The sequence below is a fragment of the Crocuta crocuta genome, unplaced genomic scaffold (assembly GCF_008692635.1).
Source record: "Crocuta crocuta isolate KB4526 unplaced genomic scaffold, BGI_CrCroc_1.0 scaffold375, whole genome shotgun sequence".
Taxonomy (NCBI): Eukaryota; Metazoa; Chordata; class Mammalia; order Carnivora; family Hyaenidae; genus Crocuta; species Crocuta crocuta.
Genome location: NW_027532826.1, coordinates 229,812 through 253,975, shown reverse-complemented (window position 1 = coordinate 253,975; position 24,164 = coordinate 229,812). Strand labels below are relative to the sequence as shown.

Genomic DNA, 24,164 nt, shown 5'->3' with positions numbered 1-24,164 from the left:
GCCCTGTAGCATTCAACCAGTATTTGACGAGCATTAAGTTCAACATCTGACCCAGAGTTTTAGGTGTTTTGAAATGTTAAGTACAACTCAAGAGAGTAGAGGTGGAGTCATGGAACGAGGGGTGGATGGGCTGCAGGTTACAGGCTGTGTGATCTGAGAAAGGATTTTAATCTATCCTCTCACGTAAAACATGAAACATGGGCCCCAAACACACGCCCTAATACTGGCAACTTCTGTGGCTTAACTTGGTGATTCCCTCCTTAGAAGGAGTCCTGTAGGAAAAGTGGAAATGTGAAGGGAATGAACATTTCTGGGAAGGTCCCCCACTTGCCTGGGGTTTCCCTCCCCCTAGGTCTCCAATGGTTGGTTGCTCAAGATTCCCATTCCCTGAACCAAACATCCCCTTCATCTTAATGATGCTCTAAGGATCAGAATGACCCACTCATCCTAATTCATTTGGAATCTTGGGTCAGAGGGACTGCAGCCTTGTACAGAGTCTGCTAGAACTGATCTGACAATGTACTTATTGCTTTTTTTTTTTTAATGTTTATTTATTTCTAGGAGACAGAGAGAGAGACAGCGTGAGCAAGGGAGGGTCAGAGAGAGAGGGAGTCACAGACTGAAACAGGCTCCAGGCTCTGAGCTGGCAGTCAGCACAGAGCCTGACGCGGGGCTCGAACCCACGAACCGTGAGATCATGACCTAAGCGAAAGTCGGACGCTTAACCAACTAAACCACCCAGGCACCCCTATTGCTTATTTTGAATATCAAATTATTAACGAAAGATATCTAATAGGTGGGAAAAAAACAGATTCTATCACAGAAATATATAGTTTATTTATCTTTGTTCTCTTTTAGTCTTTGTCCATATGCATAAATACTTTACCACAAATCTATCAGTGCACAGACTTTGGTACCTGGCTTTTTAAGCTTACATTATAAGCATCTCCAGGTTTCCCTAGTATCACTTTTAATGACCAAATGAGCAAACAAATATTTTAACAGCAAATCAAGTGAGTGAAAAATGTTTTTCCAACTTCTATTCATTAGCAACAACACCTCACCAGTTTTCTCATTTACTTGTGTGCAGGGTGGTCTCCCCGGTTGTCCTTTGGTTTTGAGAATGTCATCACTCAGTGCTGCTTTTCACATTCCGTTCTGAATGCCAACCAGGCCCATTCTTGTTACATTGCAGGGTCAGGCTCTTCAGCCAGCTCAGCTTGAGGGTCATGAGGTAGGCTGTTTCTTCCTGCATTTCACCCCACTGTGTGTCTTCTGATGCCCAATGAGGTGCGAACTCTGGGTGAAGGCCTTTCCGCACTTGCTGCACATGTAGGGGCGCTCCCCAGTGTGCGTTCTCTGGTGCCGGATGAGATGGGAGCTCTGGCGGAAGGCTTTCCCACAGTCCTGACACTGGTAGGGCTTGGCTCCAGTGTGAGTGCGCAAGTGCTGGGAGATGGCCGAGCGGTCATTGAAGGTCCGCCCGCACTCGTGACACTCAAAAGGCCTCTCTCCAGTGTGGACTCTCTGATGCTGTGTGAGGGAAGAGCTCTGAACGAATGCCTTTCCGCAGTCCTGACATACGTAGGGTTTCTCTCCTGTGTGGATTTTTTTATGTACAGAGAAGTATCTTGGGTTCCGGAACGTTTTGCCACATTCACTGCATCGGCAAACTTGGCTCCCTTTGTGAATTCTTGTGAATGTAATCTGCTGAGTGCTCCGGCTGAAGGTTCTCCCACAACCACTGTGTTCTCTGGCTTTTTCCCCGTTGTGGCCCTTCTGATGAATTTTTACACATGGCCCACGTGTCACCTTCTTAACCCGTGGGCCACGCTTGCGCAAGCGTTTCCTGGGCAGAGTTTTCTGGAGTGAAATATGGCTTGTGACAAGGCCAGTGTTTGCCTGGGATTGGGGGCTTTTCCGAGAGAGGGTTTCTTCCTGAGTTAGCCCCACTTGCTTCAGTGCTGTGTCCAAGACTTCCTGGGTCCCATCCTCCAAGATGTCTCCTGAGGTAGAGGACCAGGTGTCATCCCTTGAGAATTCTTCCACTTTCAGGTCAGGGGCTGGCTCTTCCTCAGGAGTGTCCGATTTTGGAGTTAACTCTTTACTTTCCAGTGTAGTCTCCCACCCTGAAAGAACCCAAAAGGTGTGGATACTGTAGAGAGAAAGCGCTAAAATGGACTATCAGTATTACATCATCAAGTATTTAGAAGCTGTTTTTTTGTTTTTGTTTTCCAAGTACAATCATGCAACCTGGGGATACTACAGAAAGCAGTGAAGCAGAAGGAGAGGAACACAGAGCTTGGTGGTCAGGGGTAGGGCAAGAACAGGGAACACTCTTCCAGCTCTCTGACTGCTCATATGCCTTCAGAGTAGGCAGCAAGTCAGTCCTTCCCTGGGCCTGAGCTGCTGCTGTCCACACAGTGCCCACCCTTCCAGCTCCACAGGACCCGCTAAAGACATGGACAATGCAAGGAACTCTTGGGGTGCAGGCCCTGACTCCGGGCTCCCAGGGCTCCCAGTCCCCAGCACAGGCACAGCCTTACCTACAGACACCAGGTGTCCAAAGGTTTCTAACATCACGTCATGGTACTCGGTCCTCTGCGTTGGGTCCAGCAGCCCCCACTCTTCCTTGCTGAAGTCCACAGCCACATCCAGGAAGGTCACTGGTTCCTGCAATATCACACTCTGTGTCTGCTCAGCAGGAGGGTCATCGACAGGTACAGATGACTGGGGCCTCCCAACAGAGTCTGTTGTGCTGAGGGCACCCCTGCTTTGGAGTTTGCTCAGAAACACTGGCTTGAGCCATAAAAGGCCCATTGGGTCCTTTGTCACAACACCAGAGTTAGGGGGGCCCAGACCGGAGGCAGAGTCTCTGCTTCACTAAGAGCTACAAACGCCATAAGCAAACTGCCTCCCCTCTATCTGGGCCTGTGTGCAGCTCATCCTTTCCATCAACTTCCCACAGACTGCCCCTCAGACAAGCCCCGCCTGCTAGGCACACCCCCTTCTTCTGGGAACAGCCCTTCCGCCCATGGAGGAACCAGCCCTGCCTTTGTGGATGGTAGCTGGCGGGGGTGGTGTGGCCAGAAGACAATATCAGTCCTTTCTGGGGAGCTGGCCAGAGCTCCAGCAGGAAGAGGCCTCCCCATGGCACTCTGCCTGGATCTGGGGGCCCTTGTGCCTACGAGGGGCGGAGCCTGCTTGAGAAGGGATGGGAGAAAGCAGAGCCATAAGACCAGGACTGGAGAGACATTCCTCTCATCACTTGGAAGCCCCTGGATACAATCTGGCCTGAAACCCACCACAGACCACTCATTATGTGAGAGGCAATCAGGTCACCCTATGCTTAAACCAGTTGTGAGCCACTGCAGCAGAAAGAGTCCTGACCAATGCCACACACACCATCACTCAATCATACTGTCTGAGCCTCAGTAGTTGGGAAGACACGCCCATTGCTTTCATCTGGCCCCCACTCTGGGATATTTTGAAGCAAATTCCAGTTTTTCCATCATAAACACCCAAGTATGCATTTCTGAAGGACAAGGGTTCTCTTGTTCTAACCCAGATCCAGATGTGGTGTGCGTGTCTCTGCCTGGGGCTCCCAAGCATCTATAAACACTTGGCCCTTCCCTCCTTCCTCCAAATTTCTTGCCTCCCAGTCACTGTGCCCTTTCCTGGTCTCCACAGCAGCAGCAAGGCAACCCAGCCCTTCACGTTCAGAAACTGAAAAGTCTGCCCCATGGGAGGGTGGGGTTGGGGGGAGGTCCCCTCAGAGGGGACACTGTGACCAGAGAAGAGAAAGGTGACACCCCCCACTCACCTCAGGTGGCGCTTTCGCCAGCCAGGTAGTCATGTTCTCTTCCTGAGGAGCTGTGGTCTCAAGAGAGCAGGTGGGGTCCTGGGCGGGTAATGCTGGGAGGAAACACAGCACAGGGGATCAGCTGAGTGCGGTGGTGCTACTTCCAGGATGGGGCAGTGACAGCCATGTCTCTCTCTGGGACCCCTGGGGCCAGCACACACTCATACCGTACCTGCTGTGACTGCTGTGAGGGCATCTGTGCCCACCCTTTCTTACCACCAGCTCAGGTCCCACTCTGGTTTCTCTTCACAGCCTGTGCCCAAATCCCGCCTGGATAGCTCACGATGTGTCACCCCATAGGGCTGACTAGGGCACCAGTGTCTTGGCTGCCGACACCCCTGGCCCCACTCCCTCCATAAGAACTGTCTTGGACCCAGTTCCTCCTCTGAGGCAGCTGCCTCATCTCTCCATTCGCCTCAGCAACTGGCCTCACAACGCTCTTCAGAAGCAAACACCCCTTGTCTCGCCTCTGGGACTAGACCCACTCTCATAACACACATCCATCCAGATGAGAATTTTATCAAGTTTCCTCCATCCTAGAAAACAGCTCTGCCTGGCCTTCCAGCCCCTCTCAACCACAGCTCCTTCATGCCTGACTCTCCTCATCTGTCCCTGGTCCAGAGGCTTCCATAAAGAGGATGATCCCACCCCTGCTATCAAGGGGGACACACAATGTGACCCAGGCTGCCGCTTCCTCCTGGCCACAAGGATTGGATCCAGGATTAATACGGGGCCCACAGCTAGATCAGCAGAGCCAAAGAGGCTTTTGTTGAAACATTCAGGAAAGAGAAATTCTGTGCGGGGAGGTTCTGTATGGAGACAGCCTGCCTGTGGATGAAGCTAAACAGAGGCCAGCAGAAGTATGACAGAGGAGAGAAGATGATTCCTGAGGACACTACAGGAGCCCCTGGGTCCAGCTGTGCCTGAAGCTAGATCGCCCTGGGACTTTTTCAGTAAATTCTCCTCCTCGGCATTCACCAGAGTCGCAACTAACTTGCTGATTACCAGTATAGGATTCTCAGTGTTCTCTGGAAGGCCTCTTCCCCCATTCACTGTAATATGAATTGATTTCATTCAGCCCCAAGGTGTGAAATGTAAGACTGGCTTTCATGTCATGAGTCCCCCAACTGTCTCCTTGGTACCTCTATCAGTTTCCTATTGCTGCTGTAACAAATCACTACAATGGTGCCTAAAAGCAAAGTTGCTTTCCTATGATTATGGAGATCAGAGGTCTGCCACCAACCTCACTGCGCTATAATCAAGTTGATGGCAGGGCTACTTTCCTTCTGAGGCTCTAGAGGAAATGTGTTCCTCGCCGTTTCCAGTTTCTGAAGGCCACCTAAAATACCTAGCTCCCAGCCCTTCCTCAGGTCTTCTCTGCCCCTAACTTGCATGCCTGCCTCCTGTAGGGACCTTGTGATTACACTGGATCCATCCAAGTAACTCAGTATAACCTCCCCATCTCAAAATCCTCGATTTAATTAATTGCATCCACAAAGTCAGTTTTGCTGTGTGAGGTTACATATTTGAGTGAGCAAGTGCTCCATGGAACTCAGCCTGAGAGAAATCAAGTTTCATGGACTCTCACCCCCAAACGCACCCTACTCCTGCACTCCTATCCCGGCCCCCCGCCACTGCCACTCCTGCCCTAGCCACCACACCTCTCAGTGGGCATGGTAACAGCTCTGGGTGGCCAGTCTGCTTCTCATTTTGCCCTTGTTCTCTGTCCACCATCCATAGCAAACTGCAAGCTGGTAAATCTTTTTAAGGTTTATTTTGAAAGAGAAAGACAGCACAAGAGCACAAGCAGGTGAGGGGCAGAGAGAAGGAGAGACAGAATCCCAAGCAGGCTCTGTGCTGATGATGCAGAGCCTGATGCAGGGCTTGAACTCACAAACCACGAGATCATATCCTGAGCTGAGATCAAGTCGGAAACTCCCACCCACTGAGCCACCGGGGTGCCCTCAACCTGGAAAATCTTTACTCAATCAGACGATGCCACATGCCCCTAGGGCTCAGGGACTGGTTCCCACCGCTTTAGAGTAACACTTACCATTGCTTTAGGACAACATAAAAACTCCTTCAAGGGCCCTGCCGGCCCTGTCCCCTGCTCCCTTCTACCATAGGCCCACCCAGTTTCTCTCAGATTTCTGAATATACTGTCATTGCTCCCACTTTGGGCCTTCATAGGTGATGCTCATCCTTCCTGCCCCCTTCTGAGTGCCACTCCACACCAGGTGTTGGCTACAAGCAATTTGCCTCCAGAAGCCCCACCAGCACCCTTGGGTTCTTCTCAACCCCATCACTGTCAAACGAATATTCATTTATCAAGTTCCCATCATTGCTGTTGGATCTAAGGCTTGTTGAGCTCATGAGTCTATGATTCCTTTCTTGGTCACCATTTTATTCACAACCCTCACTCTGGGAGGAGCACCTGGTTGGCTCAGCTGGTAAAGCATGAGACTCTTGATCTTGGGGCTGTAAATTTGAGCCCCACATTATGTGTAGAGATTACTTTAAAAAATTAAGTTTTGGGGCGCCCGCGTGGCTCAGTCAGTTAAGTGTCCAACTTGGGCTCAGGTCATGATCTCACTGTTCGTGGGCTCAAGCCCTGCATCAGGCTCTGTGCTGACGGCTCAAAGCCTGGAGCCTGCTTCAGATTCTGTCTCCCTCTCTCTGTGTGTGCCTCCTCTTTCTCATAAATAAATGTTAAAAATAAATCTGAAAAAAGGGCATTCTGGGAATGTGCCTCTGTGAGTAAATCCTCATTTTCTCTTGGCTTCTAGCACAGCAGGATTCCAAAACGATGAAAGTGAGCGGTTTTATGCCTTAGCTCCTATCACAAGCCTGTGGAGGGCTGGTTAAAGAGAGCAGGCCCAGGCCCGGCCCAGTGGTTTCAGCAGCTGTGAGGTGCAGCCTGAGACATTCCATTTCCATAGATGGGCCCAGGGATAGGCCATTTTCAGATCCCTCGACCTACAGGCAACGGCAGGTACTTCAGCAAGGAACCACTGAAGCTCTGACTCAGGAACATGTGGAGAAAGAGATGCCCTTTGCTAGATGAAGAGGGCACGGGCCCTCCCTGGCCCTTCCGAGGAAGCCTGAGTTCTTCCTCCCCCATCCTCCAAGATGCCCCCACGGGAGTGTCCCTCTCCGCCCCTCCAATGCACTTACCTTCCTCCTCAGATATCCAGGTGACATCCTCCACCAGGGCCACTGCCTCCTGACAGTCCTCTGGGTGCTGTGACTCCACCCACATCCGGAGTTTCCTGGGCAGCGCCCCCAGGAACTGCTCCAGCACCAGCAGCTCCAGCATCTGCTCCTTGGAGTGCGCCTCGGGCCGCAGCCACTGGCGGCACAGCTCCCGCAGCCGGGCCAGGGCCTCACGGGGCCCTGCCACCTCCTCAAAGCAGAACCCCCGGAACCTCTGGCGTGCAGCCTCAGGGTCAGCTGCGTGCTTGCCTAGCTGTTGAGTGGGCTCCCCTACTACTTCTGGGCTCAGACCCTCATCTTCAGCATAGAGAGCCCGGATCTGGGCATTTCGGGGACGAGCTATCTCTTGGTTCAGTGTGAGGACTTCAACGACTTCGATCTTCATCAGGGGATTCCCAGCAGGAAGAGAATCCAATTGAGGGTCCAAGTGAGCTGCAGGACACTCTGTAAGTCAAAAGTACAGCCAAAGAGATGGCCAAAAAGCACATGAAAAGATGGGCAACGCTACTTGCCACCAGGGAAATGTAAATCAAAACCACTCTGAGGGGCGCCTGGCTGACTCAGTCGGAAGAACATGTGACTCTTGATCTTGGGGTCGTGAGTCTGAGCCCCATGTTGGGTGTAGAGATCACTTAAACAGAAACTTAAAAATCATATTGTGAGATACTACTTCATACTAGAATAGCTATTATCAAAGATGGGTGGTAACAACTATTGGCAAGGATGTGGAAAAATTGCTGTTGGTGGGAACATAGGATACTGTACCATTCTGCGAAACAGTCTGGCAGGTGCTCAAAAAGTCAAACACAGAATTACACTATAACCCAGGAATTCTCCTAGGTATACATCCAAGAGAAATGAAAATATATGTCAGTACAAAAACCTGTACAGGAATTTTCCCAGCATCATCATTCATAACAGCCAAAAAAGAGAAACTCAAATGTCCATCAAAGGAAGGATGGAGAAACAAAATATGGTCTATCCACAGATTGGAATTATTATTTGGCCATAGAAAGGAATGAGTAGTGACATGTGCTACAGCATGGCTAAACCGTAACATTATGCTGAGTGGAAGCAGCCAGACACCAAAGGCTGCCTCCTGTAAGATTCCATTTATATGAAATGTCCAAAATAGATGAATATACTGAAACAGTAGATTCGAGGTTTCCAGGAGATAGGGAATTGAGGCAATTAGGGGGTGCTGGCTAATAAAAATAAAGTTTTTTCCAGGGAGGTGATGAAGATGTTCTGAAATTAGACTGTAGTGATGGCTACACGACCTTGTGAATTATAGTAAAAACTACTGAACTGTACACTCTCCAAGGGTGAACTTTATAGTATGTAAATTATATCTCAATATGAGAGCAGGTAAAGGAAGCAAGAGGCAAGGAAGCCTAAGAAGAGACCTTTGATGCTCTTTAGGCCTGTACAGGGAGTAGGACCTGATCCTGCCTTCACGGAGGCCAAGAAGATGACTTGGAAAGTTCAAAGTTCTTGGCACAAAACTCACAAGAACACAACTCCAACATGGCCCGGAAATGCTAAGGAGGGGACACAAACCAACAGGAAATAAGAAAGCACTCTACAACTCTAACAAGAAATATTATTATTAAAAATCTTTTTTAAAATGTTTGCTTATTTTTGAGAGAGAGAGAGCAGAGCATGAATGGGGGAGGAGCAGAGAGAGAGGGAGACACAGAATCCAAAGCCCGCTCCAGACTCTAAGCTGTCAGCACAGCTGAGAGAGCCCACCGCGCGGCTGGAACCTACAAACTGGGGGATCATAACCTGAGCTGAAGTCAGATGTCCAACCGACTGAGCCAGCCAGGCGCCCTACAAAATGCTAATTCTAAATAACTTGAAAGCTTTAAAAAAGCAAACAGAAGGGCGTTTGGGTGGCTCAGTTGGTTAAGTACTGACTGGCTCAGGTCACGATCTCACGGTTTTTGGGTTCAAGCCCCCCACATCTCTGTGCTGATAGCTTGGAGCCTGCTTCAGATTGTGTCTCCCTCTTTCTCTCTGCCCTTTCCCCCGCTTGCTCGCGGCTGCTCGCTCTCAAAAGTAAACATTAAAAAAAAAAGTAAATTGGAAAATGTAAATAACCACAGATTACGGTTTACTTCCAATTGGGTTTATGTTGGTTTATAAAAACAGAAATGCCTCGGCTGACGTCAAGAGCAAACGTGCCCACTCACACTTGCTGATCTGAATATACCTGATTAGCACAACTCTACCTGCAAGGGAACTTCCAGCATGAACTCAATGAATGTCAGGGCAATGCCCTGGGACTTTCAGCAGGTCAATCTACTCGTGTTCAGGGAGCTATCTGGAGAGGAATACTGATGTAGAGACACCAAGAGAAGAGTATCTGGAGACAAAGGCTGTTATGCCCAGGTCGCTAGAACCCAAAGACCACCGAAGAGCCGATTGCGATGCAAGCACATGAGGGTCTTTATTCAAGCTCGAGCAGGGACTCGAATGCAACCCAAGCAGCGGTGATGGTATGGAGCCCCGAACTCGTGATCGCAGGGCTTTTTATTGTGATTACAGTGGAATTTGGGGCGTTCCAGGTTGGCAGTCTCCTGATAGGTTGGTTTTTAGCACAGACTGTCTTGTCAGTACCCGATTAGCTCGGCCCATCTGGCCTGACGCAAACTGCCAATCGGAACGTCTTGGGACATAGGCGCCTCTTTTAAACTGATTGGCTGTGGCTGTTGCTAGGGAAGTAACTAAGGGCAGGCTGCCTACTTACTTCCTGCGGGTTTTCCTGGGACTGGGTTCGGGCCTAGTTCACTCTCAAGACGGAGGCTTTTTCAAAAATGGAGTCAGATTTCGGTGTCACAAGGCCAAATCACATATGATAATAGAGCTCTGACCCCGCAACTTGAGGACTTGACTGCCAATTTCTCTTTTTCATCCCCAAGTCAATAACCTCCAGTCAGAACCTTCCTTTTTTTCCTCATAATCTTCCCACGCCTTCCTCCTTTTGTGGGAGGAACCCCTCCCTAAGGAGAAAGAAAAAAATTGAAGAAGAAAGAAGACTTCAAGGTCACCTAGATATGAGTCCAGCTGCCTACATCCCCCATGTTCCTGTAAACTGAAACAACTTAATCAGACTGAATGTTTATGTGTATTACCATATATGGGAGACAAAGGAATAGAAAATGCATAAAAAAACCTATGCCATATGATGTGGGCCACTCAGTTCTTTTGGGTACGAACCCAACTGAGCGGTGCCGGCATAAATAAAGTTGCTTCCTAGAAAGAAAAGTCTCGGTGTCACGACTCTCTGAGCGAGAATCCTGCAACATTACCTGTGGGCTCGTCCGGGATTTNGAACCACCAGTCTTAATCCCCCATACACCTCCTGAACGGCGGCGACCAGAGAATCAGGCCAATAAAGACAGCCCTTCCCTACGGCCGCACCGAGGAGCCCAACAGATGCCGCTGAGGGAAATTAGGGGCCCTTTCTATTATGATCAGANGTACGAACCCAACTGAGCGGTGCCGGCATAAATAAAGTTGCTTCCTAGAAAGAAAAGTCTCGGTGTCATGACTCTCTGAGCGAGAATCCTGCAACACTTTCCAGTCTCAACCAAACACTAGGAATGGTGGCGGACGCCCTGCTACAGTAGGCTGAGTAAACAGCCTCCGCATTGTCCTCATTTGGGTGGTCTTTTTCCCACAACACACATTTCCTGAGCAGGGGTGTAGGACGGAGCAAAACTGGAAAACACAGGTAGTGCTAAAGCACCGCTCAAGAAAACGGAAATATTCCCAGGTACACATTGAAAATTACGTTGGTTTTTTTTTAGGGTGCCTGGGTGGCTCAGTCGGTTTAGCCTCCGACTTCCGCTCAGGTCATGATCTCACGGTTTGTGGATTTGAGCCCCGCATCGGGCTCTGTGCTGACAGCTCAGAGCCTGGAGCCTGTTTCAGATTCTGTGCCTCCCTTTCTCTCTGACCCTCCCCTGCTCACACTCTCTCTCTCAGAAATAAATAAAAGTTAAAAAAAAAAACCCGATGGCTTTAGTGTGATTGTCATTACAACGCAGGAAAGCTCTTGTCACGTTAAGTAAAGCAGCGCAGCCAGGAAATTACTAGTGTGGAGTGACTGCAGCAGCGGTGTTGTTTAAGCAAACACACAAACTCGGAAAGACCCGAAGAACAGCGGCTGCTGCGCGCCACCCGCTCTGTTAAGCGGCGCCCGGCAGCCAGACCCGCCTTCCACCACCGCAGCGTCCGGGAAAGCGGCGCTGGCGGAGGCCGCAGCCACAAGCACACTCTTCCGCTCGCGTTCGGGAAGCTGAAATCTCCGTCCTCCCACAGGATAAATCGGACGACACCGCCCACATCGCCACGGCCACGCCCGATCCCTGGGGCCGGAAGTGCGTCACGCGCCCGGTGCCCGGCCACTACAACTCCCAGGGCCCTTGGCGGCGTGGACTTCCGGAGCCGCCATGTTGAGGCTCTGGGTCCAACCCAGGCCTTGACCGGACGCACCGCCACCCATTGGCGAGTTGCTGGGCTCTCGGCCTCTGCCTTCTGCGGTCTCGTTCCCTCCCCCGTCCCCTCCCCGCCACCCTCCAACCTCCCCCCGCGACGGTGAACGCACCGTGGAGCGGCGCCGGCCCAGCTTGAACTTCCATACACACCTTCCCCGTCTGCAAGTTTTTTCCCCTTTGTACAGGCGCAGGGAGGAGGAGCGCGGTCGCTTCCTCCTAAGGCAGCGAGCGCCCGGATTCCTTAACCATTTTCGGGGTCCCCGATTCTAAATTCCTCTGCGTTCCCGTAGGGAACGAACCTTGGCTCGTCTGTGGTTTCCTCGGCTTACTGGTTTCACAGACCTAACTGGTGTTGGAAATTGCTGGCGCGCTCTCCGAGAAGTGAGTCAGCTCGAGGTCAGGAGTCACCGGCGATGGGTGGGGCCGGGCACGCCGCCCCGGACGGGCCTTGGGTGTTCGGGGTTGCAAAACACGTCCTGGGCCGCGCTTTTAATCTCGGCCATCACCAGTCACTCCTTTCCTAGTTTTTCTTTTTTTTTTTTAAGAGATTTTTTTTTTAATGACTTGGTTTTTAGTAATCCCCACCCAATGTGGGGCTCAAATTCACCACCGTAAGATCAAGAGTTCAAGGTTTAAAGGGATTCTTTTTTTCCTTGATAAAAATAACTACAGCGTTGATCTCCCATTTCTGACCTCCTCCCCTAAACAAACTTTTCAATTAATCTTATTTGGGGACTTGCCCTTTCCAACACATTTATATCTACCCTTGTCTTCAGCATTTCATTACCTTCCTGTTCCTCGGACTTCTGAGGGTTCATTTTCCCCCTCCAAATTCTTGATTTAAACGCAGAATTCATTTCCCCCTTCCAATTAGTGTTCTCAGAGCCTCAAACTGCCTTGAGANGGGGTGGGGTGGGGGGCCCGGGGGGGGGGGTGGGAGATTGCGCCCCCTAGCGGCTCCTTGCTAGACCACAGGGACCATTCTGAGTAATACGCATTAACACTTAAAAGTCTTCATTCTCCACAACCCTTCACAGCTTTCTAATTTCTAAAACTTTCATTTTTTACTCCTTGGTTAGTCACGGGGATTACTTTGTACTTTATCCCTTAAAAAGAAATTAACTGTAGGTTATTTTTGTTCTACGCCTGTCCCCTCTCCATTTCTAATTTACTTCTTTCTTCTTTAGTCTTGATTGTGTGTTTTGTTCCTTCTCTTATCTTTGGAGGACACCAGGGCAATTTCTCAAAAGCTTGAATTGAATGCTCATTAAAAAATGTTAACTCTTAACCGTTTTAAATTTTAGAGCCTGTCTAGTTTTGGATGTGGGGAACTCTGCCCATCCTTGTGCTGGGAGCTCAGTGGAGGATCCGCAGCCTGGCTCTCCCTGCAGTAGCAGCCATTCAAGACAGCACATATTCCACAGGGTTATCACAAAGCTCCTACTGGGTGCTGCGCAGTCGATGAGATGGGCCAAAGCCTGCAAGCTGGTGGGTAAGTGTCATTCTGGGCACTGCAGTCCTCTGGTCCTCTGGACCATCCCCCAAGCCCTTCCTGTGCTGTCAGGAAAGCTTTCACCCTACTTCACAGAGAAAATGTAAGCTCTTAAGTTTACCAGCTGGCAGAGTTGAAACTGGATCTTCAACTCACTGGGGCATGGCTGGGGCTGACTGACCCACTCGTCTCTGTGGGGCTGCACAAAATAATCTCCTATCAACTGCAGCTCCAAGAACTGATTTTCCTTTCTTTTTAAAATCTTTGTTTATTCTGAGAGAGAAAGAGCAAGCAGGAGCAGGCAGAGGGCAGAGAGGGAGAGAAAGAATCCAAGCAGGCTCTGATCCCCCGATGTGGGCCTGGAACTCACAGAACCATGAGATTATGACCCGAGCTGAAATCGAGTGGGACACTTAACCAACTGAGCACCCCCCAGTGCCCCCCAAGTACTGGTTTTCAATCCAACTGAATGATAGGGGGTGTGTGTATGTGTGGAGTTTTAGCAATTTAGTTCCCTTACTTGCGACTATCTGTTTGGTGGGTTGTTCTACAAACTCACCCAGCCTCTGGGAAAGGGGCTTAATCCTCCTGGGCCTTAGTTTCCTTTTTTTAAGTGATTAGGTTACATAAAGCCAGGAATACCATGTAGGAAAGGCTGCGGGAGGATGTTTGCTTCCTCCTCGTACAACTTCCTTCTCTTTCTGCTGCTTCCTTTCCAGGGTAAGCCATCTCTGTCAGTGCTTAGTTCCACAGTGAACAGTGACTACCAGGTATACTAGGGCTACCAGTCCACAAATAGAATAGTAACTAATAACAAGGACTTTTCAAGATCTTGTTGGGGAGCAGGGTCAGAAGGAGTGCTTACCTCAGCTCCCCTCATCCCTGTGCACACTCAGTTCCTTTTTTTCCTTGTCCCGAATGCCTCCAGCTCTATGCCCTTTCTCCTCCTCTCCTCATCACTCGTCAGTTCTGCTGGGCACCTCACGGCATTGCCTTTGAAGTTTGTTTACCCCACTGGACTGCTGAGGATGTCAACTGGTTCTTGTTCATCAGAAACCCTAAAGTCAGGCCCAGAGGAGGATCTCGCAAAGGTGCTGATGATCATCTTAACATTAAAGTCTTCGAATAACAGTGGTTAGTTACATGAAGACCTCCCAAGACCGGGGCTTTACACACCATAGTCCCAGTAAGCAATAGCATCTATCCTTTATACAAAGGAAGTCCATACTGGGAGAGCCTAGGAGTTCTGTCCAAGGCCACACTGGGGAACACAGCAGCTGGGATCCAAGCCCTATTCTATTACACGCTTTCCACCAAAGGGTGCTTCCCATAGCCACTATCTTCGTTTTCCTCAAACATGCCAGAGTGTACCTTGTCTAGAAGTCTTTGCACTTGCCATATCCCTGCCTGCTAGTCTTCCTGAACGCCTTCAGCTGATACCTTCCCCATTCAGCTCTTAGGGCAAGTGTCACCTCCTCAGAACTGTCTTCCTGCCCATTTCTCAACTAGTACAGCCCACCCATGCCTCTTCCTGCTAGCATATTCCGTTGTTTCATTTTTCTTCACAGCATTGACTGCCATCTGTTTCATTAATTATCACCTCTGTACCTTTTCTATGGTAGCTCTCTTTAAGGAAATGTTCTAGAACTACCCTATCCAACATAGTAGCCAGTAGCTGCAGCTGACCAGTGACCATCTAAAAGATGGCCAATGTGACTAAGGAACTGAACTGGTTAAATTCATCTTAGTCTGTTTAAGCTTAATCAGCCACGTGTTGGTGGCTGCTCTGAAATGAATGTAGGCCCGTTCATAAAATAGGGGCCTTACCATCGTGTTCAGTACTGTGACCCACCCCTGTAACAGTCTGTGGTATTTTTGCAGGTGCTCAAGAAATATTTATTCAACAAAAAGTGACTTGAGTTTTTTAGCTGTCTTGATTTTCCTGTATTTCTGTCAATTACAGGAGATTTCACTGGAATTTGTGTCCCACTTTTAAATTATCATGGGAGGACTGCTCTTGCCAAGAAGTTCCTTATACCTGAGCGCCTGAGCAGTAGCTGGGAGTACAGGCCCCAGGGTAGGAGGGCGCCTGGTCGTTCCCAGACCAACTAGGTCAGAGGCTTGAATTTCTGCTTCCACTGGTGTCATGGCTCCAACAACACTTCTCTAGTGGCTGCTGGCTGGAATGTTGGTGTAGGACTTCAGTCAAGAAAGGAAACTCGTGGGGCGCTTGGGTGGCTCAGTTGGTTAAGCGTCTGAATTCGGCTCAGGTCACAATCTCCCGGTCTGTGAGTTTAAGCCCCGCGTTGAGTTCAGTGCTGACAGCTCAGAGACTGAAGCCTGTTGCAGATTCTGTGTCTCACTCTCTCTCTGCCCCTTGCCCACTCACGCTATGTCTCTGTTTCTCTCAAATATAAATAAACATTAAAAAAAATTTTTTAAAAAGGGAATTCATTAACTTCTAGATCTTCTAAGCCCTCAAAAGAAGTTATTGCTTTTACTTATTTTACATCCCGCTTTTTTTTTTCAAATAGAAATTCCTTAATAATTTATTCCTTAACAATTCCTAATCATTTTGGGGTGCCAGGGTGGCTCAGTCAGGTAAGCATCCAACTCTTGAGTTTGGCTCAAGTTCGTGGGTTCAAGTGTGGAGCCTGCTTGGGATTCTTTCTCGCTCTCTCTCTGCCCCTCCCCTGCTCACAAGTTCACTCTCAAAATAAACTCAGAACAAAAAAACAAAAAACAATTCCTAACCATTTAATTTATTCTTAGGTTCTATTTCAAAAACCTATTAATATCTTTGTGTTAAACTGGGTATTACCCATATAAGCCAAGGCTATTAGTCTTTGTTATCTGTCACATTGATGAACTCTATTTAACTATTTCTGAGGATTAGTTTAAGGTGGTTGTTATGAGTTATAAATACTTCCTTTTTAATATTTTTCTCATTTTGTGCTTTAGTGACAACAATGCTATGTATACTTTGCAGAATCTGTCAACATTCCAGCCTTTGTCCTGTCATTGAACTGCTCGTGTTCCATAGAAATGGTCTTTTAATACGAAGTTGGAAGATATTCACTGTCCAGGTCAGTAATAATAAGTAGCTGGCCACTTTGTTCTTAAAAAGTTAATTTTAACATTTTTGCTGGGACCAATTTTGACAACCTTCCACTTTTCTCAGGAATCTTTCCATTTTGTTGTTTGTTCATTCCTACACTCAGCAAATAATTAGTGGGCACCCAGGCTCTGTCAGGAACTGGTAACACAGCAGGAAGGAGGTACCTGTTTACGTTTTATCAGCATAGTTACGGGCAACACTTCTACAAATGGAAAGTTACCCTCCCGCCCTACTTCTTTCTCAGGAGGCTGTCACTTTCTACATTCTGTGATTACCAGCTGACATATATTTGTGCTCTTGTGTATATTTTTTTTTAAAATGATATGTGCATTTGCATATCTTTATACATTCCAAAGATACATATTTAAGAAACACTTATCTTGGAGACTTTCATAGCAGCACATAAAGCTGGCTCATGCATTGTTACAGTTGTACAAAGTTCTACAATGAGGACTACATGTGTTGTTGAGTATGTGTGTAGTGTTTTTTTCCCTGTATAGGTTTTTAGCTTGCCTTTTATTTATTCTCTGTTTAATCAAAGCTGGTTTTGAATTCCTATCTTTGCAGAAAATTAGTTCTTGTGTTCTTTTTTCCTTCTCCATTTGATTCACTTATTTGTCTTGTATTTATCTTTTCTCTTTCCTTAGGACTTTGAGTTAAATGTGTAGTTCATTTGTTTTCCTTCTTATTCTATTAATAGCGAAGGCATTTTCAGGTCTTGAAATTACCCCAGATATTAGATTTGGACACCAGGCAGAGTGGTTTCCAGATAAAAGGAGCAAGATTACATGGGTCCTAATGAGCAAATTATGTGGAGGGTCACATAGAAGGTATTCTTGAATGAAGGTTGCACAGTATGTTATTACACTCTGCTAGGCTGGATTCCTGCCAAAAGATGTTTTTATGGTCACTCAAGATTCTAAACTCTTGACCCACTCCCCAGGATGTGAGCCTTTCTGAGTTCTTAATATATAGTACTATATATTTCAAGATTGCCCCTTATCATCTCTTACCCACCCTCTTGTTTCAAAGCCTGGCCTTGTCTTCATAGTCTGTTCTTTGAAGACATTCTTTTTTTTTTTTTTATAGTTTCTTCAACCATTTATTCACTCAAGAGTTTCCTGAGCTAGAGATGGAGTCATTGTCTTAGCAACTGGGGACATACATGGGAAACTGAAATAAAGAAGCCTGCTCTTACGTTTTATATTTGTTCTAGGTGTTCAGTGAAAGTTGAAAAAGACCTGTTTTACTATATTTATATACTTATGTGATCAAAGTTTTATTTAGAATTTGCCTCTTGTATGACTTATCTGGTATAAAAACAGGATGAGACATTTCATTTTTATTATTCAGTGTGGTTCTCTCCAGTGTAAGTTTTCTGTTTTGTTGTTCTGTCAAATAAGGTGTGAACGAAGGCTAATGATTTGCCTGTACAGATTACATTGAGGATCTGCTCTCATAGGAGTCCTCTGATGTTGAATACAATGAGGACTCCTACTGAAGGGCTTCTTGCCAGTGGGTTCTATGACTCCTGAAGCCTTCCTAAGACGTGATTACATTCTCAGGTGCTTTCCAATATGATTTCAGTGATGCTGAGTATGAGAGCTGTGCATGAAAGAAACCTTTTCACAGCAGTCACATTCCCTTGGCTTTGGAGTTCTTAGATGTAATGATTTGGTCTAAAAACTTTTCCAAATTCAATACGACTGCGTTTCTTTTTTTGGTCGAGTAGGAGTTTTCTCGAGTCATAGTGAATCAGGCCAGAAGCCTTTCCTGCTATGATCAAATTACTGGGGTTTCTTCCCTGTTTGAGTTCTCATGTCAAAAAAATTCATGAAAATGAGTTCCTCTATTCAAGATCTTTGCATGTTAGTCTCCTCCCATGTGAGCCTTCTTAGTTAAAGGCAGAGCTGAAAACAGGCCTTCTCACATGAAACACATTTTTTTCAGTCTTATTCTTGAATCAGTTATCCTTTGTATAAAACAACTGGTTTTCTACATCCCCTATGTCTGCTTTATAGCCCATGTGAGTCCTCTCAGACTACACAAAGGATGAATGAAATCTAGAAAAGGATTTTCTTTTCTTCCTCCCAAAAAAACAATCTCCTTGTAGAAGTTTATTTGTATGGCTCATCTCTCCTGCTTCATTACTTGACACATCAAACAAGTTAAATGTCCTACAGGCTTTCCTATAATCATGATCTTCAATGTAGTGTCTTCACTCTATTGCTTTTTGACTGATTAAATCTAGATTATATCTCAAGTTTTCTAACCAAACCATCACAGCATCTTCCCAAATCAGTACCTTCTTAAAAATGAATGTCCTCTATCTTAGGCACTTATTACTCAGTTTCCCTTCTACTTCAACCAATGTCTGTGCTGCAGTTTTTGCTACCAGTGGAGCTAGAGAGCCATATGAAATGAGTTGCCTCAGAAAGGCCGAGCTTTCCACTTTAACCCATTCCCCTGAGTTAGGGAGAGGCACAGCTACACCAGTGATGGGAGACAGACCACTGCTGGAGATAGCGGTCTCATCCAACAGTAAATAGAACATGCCATTCCAAACACCTAGGATTCCCAAGTCTTTATACACTGCTGGGACCTCCTTCTCTAGTCCTGAGAGGTGCGTTCAGCTGGCTTCCCAAACCTCTATTTGGATGTCTTTCAGTCCCTTCTCATTCATACTTCATTAACAGAACCAGTCAAGACATGTGACAGTTCCACAAACTCTTGAATCTAGGTGAAAGCTATTAGGGAGTTCCATGTAAACTGTTTAAAAGGTGGCTCAGTTGGTTAAGCATCCAACTTTGGCTCAGGTCATGATCTCCCGGTTTGTGAGTTCAAGCCCCATATGGGGCTCTCTGCTGTCAGCACAGAGCCTGCTTTGGATCCTCTCCTCCCCCCCCCCCCCCCCCCCCCCCCGCTTATGCACATGTGTGCCCTCTCCCTCTCAGAAATAAACATTTGAAAAGTCAAAACAAAACCTCTAATTCTACCCTTCAAAAGTTTTTGCCTTTACCAGATTTCCCCTTGTTATTGACTAACACCAAAAATTCAGGAGTAGTAATTTTTCTCCTTTTTTCTTCTTTTAAAGTTGGATGTTGATATATACAAAAAGAATGTATGTGGTAAATGCATACATTACAAAGAATAGCCACAGGAAATCCCTGAGGCCTTCACCTGCAAGAGGTTCTTGGCAGCTTCCTTTCCTTTGGCCGTTACTCACCTGCCTCCAGAGAATCCATTATAAATGGTGAGAAGCCCATGCCAGCTTCTCCCCAGACCCTCTGCTACTCTCTGGCCAGGCAACCTCACTTCCCTAGACAGTACTACCACAGTTCCCTGCCCTACTTACATCCGTGCTCTACCAAGTTCTTTCTTCCTAAGCACCTGGAGTGAGCTTGAAAAGCTGTACCACACACCTGCCTGATAAAAACCAAACTCCCGTCACAATGGAGGCCCTGTGTGTTCTGCCAAACCTAACTTGTGTGTCAGTATACCTCAGTTACCTCCTACCAGCCCATTCGGTAACTCTGTGTTCCCTGAATGTGCCAAGCTTGTTCATTTTCATGGTCACCCCAAATGCGGTTTCTGTGCTTGGAAGCTCTCTTCACCACCACTCTCAGGTCTGTAGAATTCTTTTACTTTGGGAATTGGCTTAAATCTCACCCCTGCAGTGCTCCTCAAACCACCTCCTCCAGAGTAATTCCTCATTTCCCCCCACTTTACACCACATTCTTTTCCTTCTCAGTAGTTAACACTACTTCTCTTTACACAGTTACATCTAGGGAACTTGTTTGTAGAGGCCATAATCTATTAGATTACGAAGCCCACAGTGTCAGGGATTATGTTAGGTCTTTAGTTTACTACCAGAGTGTTTAGTGTACTATATGGGACACGAGAACTTCCACAAGTATTTGTGAGATGTAAGAAGGGGAGGCAGTGGAGGGAAAATGATATGTAAAGGACTCTTCATGACAGAAGAGAGATGAGTCAGGCACCTTAGGCCTAGTCTGTAACAAAATGTCCTTATAAGCCTTTCTGCACATGGTCTCTCACTCTGGGTTATCAACTCAGAATCTCCTGGCACCTGTCAAGCCAGCTCTCCCCAAGATGTACACCACCACAGGTGCCCAAAATTCATCATGGCAACTTGATTCAGGGAATTACTGGATCATCTAGAAGTGCAAGGCTGGAAGGTTCGCCATTACAGGACACGGGACTTGAGCTTCAGGGAGGATGAGACACAGACCTGCCACAACCAGAGCCACAAGACAGGAAGGGACTTTGGGAGGCTGGATTATGGGGAACAACCAGGGGGAAAAGACACCACAGTGGGTGGATACAAAGTGCTTGTGTTGCTGGGGACCTTCCAGGTGATGTATAGTTTAGTGACCTGTGCTAATGGATGGAAGAGAAGTTTTCAATGTGGAGGATGAAAGGAATGACTCAGTATGGAAAAGAAAAACTACTAATGCTGAGCCACTAAACAGAATCTAGAAAAAGACTGCAGAGATTCAGAGATGGCAGTCTATGTTATGGCAAACAGAAGAAAATCACTAAAGATGGGGACCAGGTGCAGATTTCATAGCTGAATACTACCAGAAACAGGTAGTTCCAATGTTATTTGCATTAGAACATAGAAAACAAAGGGAAGGTAAAGCATCCAAAGTTTTCTTTGCAAAACTGAGAAAGATAATAAACATAAAAAGGGAATCCACCCACCTCCCAAACCTAATTTATGAATATTGATCTGTCAGTGGATGCCAGCAGCATGTTACGAGGGCATTTCTACGTTTATTATGTCACTGTGTTAACTGTTCAAAGGAGAAAAATCCCTATGATCACTTTGGATGGCTATGAAGCAAAACGGGCTATTACTGATTTTCATTTATTAGAAAGGGCTAGATGACTATTTCTTTATCCAGGTAAAATGGACTTGAATCAAAGCACAGCCCAGCATCATGCTTGTCAAAATCCAGAAACTTTCCCATTGAGGTCACTCACTCTTCACACTCTCAGCTTCAGTGTTTTGGAAGTACCAGCTGTGATGGTCATTATGTAATTGGGCAACAGTAAAAAAAACAAAACTAATATGATTGCTTTCTCCCTTATACGTGCTGGTAAAATGACTGTACTGAGAAAATTAATGAGACTCTATTAAGACTGTTACAGCTAATAAGAGAATTTAGCATCATGACAGGTTCATCTGGACCAACTACACAAGACTGGAAAAGAAGATTAACCCGAGTAGATTAACAGCAACTACAGTGAAAGCCCAACAGCACTCAGAAGGCCTGACATAGCACAGTGAAACGAGATCCCCCTTTATACACTTGTGCCAAAACTTGACTAGACAGACTAATTCTGTGTCAAGAAATTCTAAATCCAATCATTCTAACAGGATTTTCTTAATGAACCCGAGAAACTGATGGTAAGCGTTCATTTCATAAATCAGGTGGTTGAGAACAGTTCAGTTTTTTTCAGAAATAATGAGAGGAACTATCATTTATCCAAGTTTTATAAAACTACCATACGTACAGCATTTTGTGTACTCAGACTAAGATCAATGAAGCAGAAGGGATCAAGGCCTATGCCCAATGAGGTCTGTGGGAATTTAATCTGTAATAAAGACAGTGTTTTCAATAAGTAGAAGAATCTAGTCAGAAAATGTGTTGAAAGAACTTATACTCCATACCATATACACAAAGAAACTCGTTAAGTGCAACAATCAGACAAAAACAAAAACCTGAAGTAGAAGAAATTATTTTAAAATCTTTCTATGACTACGATAGGAATAAAAACAGATTTGAAAGGAAAAATACCTAAATCATATAACTTCTTTATGTAAACTAAATATAAAGGTAGAAGATAAATGTTGGTTTGGGATATCTGTAATATCCATACCCATAATTTATAGAGTTCCAAGAAAGAAAAAGAAAAACATGGAAAGTATATGAACTGAACATACTATCAAATCTGCCAACCTTGAAAAATATCCTTAAAAATCAGTGGCAATGAAGAGAAAAAGGAACTTTCATGTAACGGAGTAACTATATGTATTTTTTAAAGAGCAATCTGTTGCTACCAGATTTTTAGCTTCTATCTTGATTCTAAAGTTCTATTTCAAGAAATCCTACCTGCAAAAAACAAAACAAAAATCCAACTTGAATATACAAAAAAAAAAAAGAATGCAACAATGTTTTCTGCAACAACTTGAAGGACTATCAAGAGGAAACGTCAAATGTGGATTACATAGCATCTGTTAAAATGGATACAACAGTCCTGTTTGTATCCATTAGAACACCCCTGAGTCATAAACTATATATATTCATATACATACATGAAAACATCTATAAAAAAAAAAGAAAGTCTGGCCAGTTACTGGTGATCACGTGATGGAAGGGTAGTAGAGGAAAGGGAGGCCTTAAGAGTCAACTGGCCACTGGTAGCAAGTTCTCATTCAGCCAAACAGTATGACTTGGACCAGAGGAGAGGAGTCTGATTCAGCGTGTCTGAGCTACTCATCGCAGCGCCCCATCTGGGGGTTTCCCGGCACCGTGGTTTCTAAGCCACCAGTCCCTGACTAACCAGCCCATACCCTGCCAGCACTCCCATGGGCCTGGATCTCACCTGAAAGGGTGTCTTGAGGAATTCCTCTCTCCACCGACCAGAGCGCTTCCTCCTCCTCTAACTGAGATACCACATCTGGCTTGGAAAGCTGATGTTCTGCCCAAGGGAAAAGAGACAGGGCTTGGGGGTCTGTGTTCGGGAGAAAATGCATTCCTCCTGAGGCACATAGCTGTCCCTGAATTCTTCCCTGCAAGGGCATGACTTCTAGTCTACAGCAGTGATGATAATGCAGCCCATCCCCTTTGTCAGCTACTTGCCTTCCTGGACTGCCTTGCCAATAAAAATGGCAGTGGGACCCAGTTCTGGCCAACAGGACACAAAGGGAAATCCGTCAGCTGGGGATCTTAGGGCCTTTTTTTTTTTTTTTTAAAAAAAGTTAAATATGGCAGGTGTGAGAAAACTAGCCAGGACTGCCCTTTCCCCTTCTTTCTGCCTCGAACATGGATATGATGCTGGGTCCCACAGCCATGCAGCCACTAACATTAGTGTGGAAAAGTTCACGCCAAGCACAGGGAAATGGAAGAGATCAGTCTTCAGTGATACTTCTGAACTGTTGGGACACTGACCCACATCCTCTGGAATTCTTGTTACAAAAATGAGCATCCACTACTGTAGCTGGAAACATTCCTGAAAGACCTACCTCCCTGGCAACTCAAGGCCTCAGGGACGGACTAGGCGGCTTCAGAAGTCCTGTTGGTGAAGTTGCCCTTTCCCTACAGGTACAAAGGAAAGCCCTCTCTCTCAGACTCCAGGACCTTGACAATTGCATTCTGATCCCTGCAGCCTGAGCCAAAGCAGACACACACTTCAGAGGCACCACATTCGTGCTGCAAAGCGCAGATCTTTATTGATATGGAGGCCATCCTTACCCACTGAGACCAGGTTCCTGTAGTTCTCCAGCATCACCTCCCTGTACAGGGACTTCTTTTCGAGGTCCAGCAGTCCCCATTCGTCTGAAGTAAAACCCAGGGTCACATCTTCAAAGGTCACTGGTTCCTAAAACCCACAGGTGTCTGTTCAGCCAGAGTCTGTCATCACCCACGCTGACAGGAGGGGGAAGGCTGACCCAGCACATGAGGGCAGTCTACAAGATGACCTGAGAGCATTCCAGACTCTCATGTGTTTCTGTGTTTGAAACTGAGCAAACCCAAGCTTGACCCTATTCAGGTCACAGCAGGGCAGACATGTGAGGCCAGAGAGGGTTCTTCTTTCTCTGAAGATTTCTCCATTTCTTATTACCTTGGAGATTCCAATATTGGTATTAGCGTCTATGCGTCCTATTCCAGAATTCTGTCGGCTGAATCGTCACACCCAAGCCTTCAGCCCCCACCCACCACGTAG

At 46.6% G+C, this 24,164-nt stretch overlaps 1 protein-coding gene and 1 long non-coding RNA gene across 9 annotated transcripts in view; one reads left to right on the top strand and one right to left on the bottom strand.

Annotated features, from left to right (window-relative positions):
* ZNF274 (zinc finger protein 274) overlaps positions 1-24,164 on the bottom strand; it is a 53,739-nt gene that overhangs the window by 28,531 nt on the left and 1,044 nt on the right. For 4 of the 7 annotated variants that reach the window (XM_077745277.1, XM_077745279.1, XM_077745280.1 and 1 more), the window contains exons 3-8: positions 23,693-23,819; positions 22,824-22,919; positions 7,037-7,519; positions 3,824-3,915; positions 2,547-2,673; positions 762-2,129 (exon numbers count right to left, since the gene is read on the bottom strand). In XM_077745277.1, the coding sequence (XP_077601403.1) occupies positions 1,228-2,129; positions 2,547-2,673; positions 3,824-3,915; positions 7,037-7,519; positions 22,824-22,919; positions 23,693-23,819 (1,827 nt within the window). In that variant the 3' untranslated portion in view covers positions 762-1,227. Of the gene's footprint in view, positions 2,130-2,546; positions 2,674-3,823; positions 3,916-7,036; positions 7,520-11,690; positions 11,816-12,367; positions 12,464-22,823; positions 22,920-23,692; positions 23,820-24,164 lie in introns of those variants that run through there. The other 3 variants (XM_077745282.1, XM_077745284.1, XM_077745283.1) reach the window with 3 other exon arrangements.
* LOC144216011 (uncharacterized) lies at positions 11,871-17,891 on the top strand. Of its 2 annotated transcripts, none has more exons than XR_013330540.1 (4): positions 11,871-11,961; positions 12,885-13,072; positions 16,062-16,158; positions 17,280-17,891. It is a non-coding gene; the product is annotated as an uncharacterized LOC144216011 (long non-coding RNA). The 2 variants fall into 2 exon arrangements; XR_013330541.1 differs by having other exon boundaries at positions 11,895-11,976.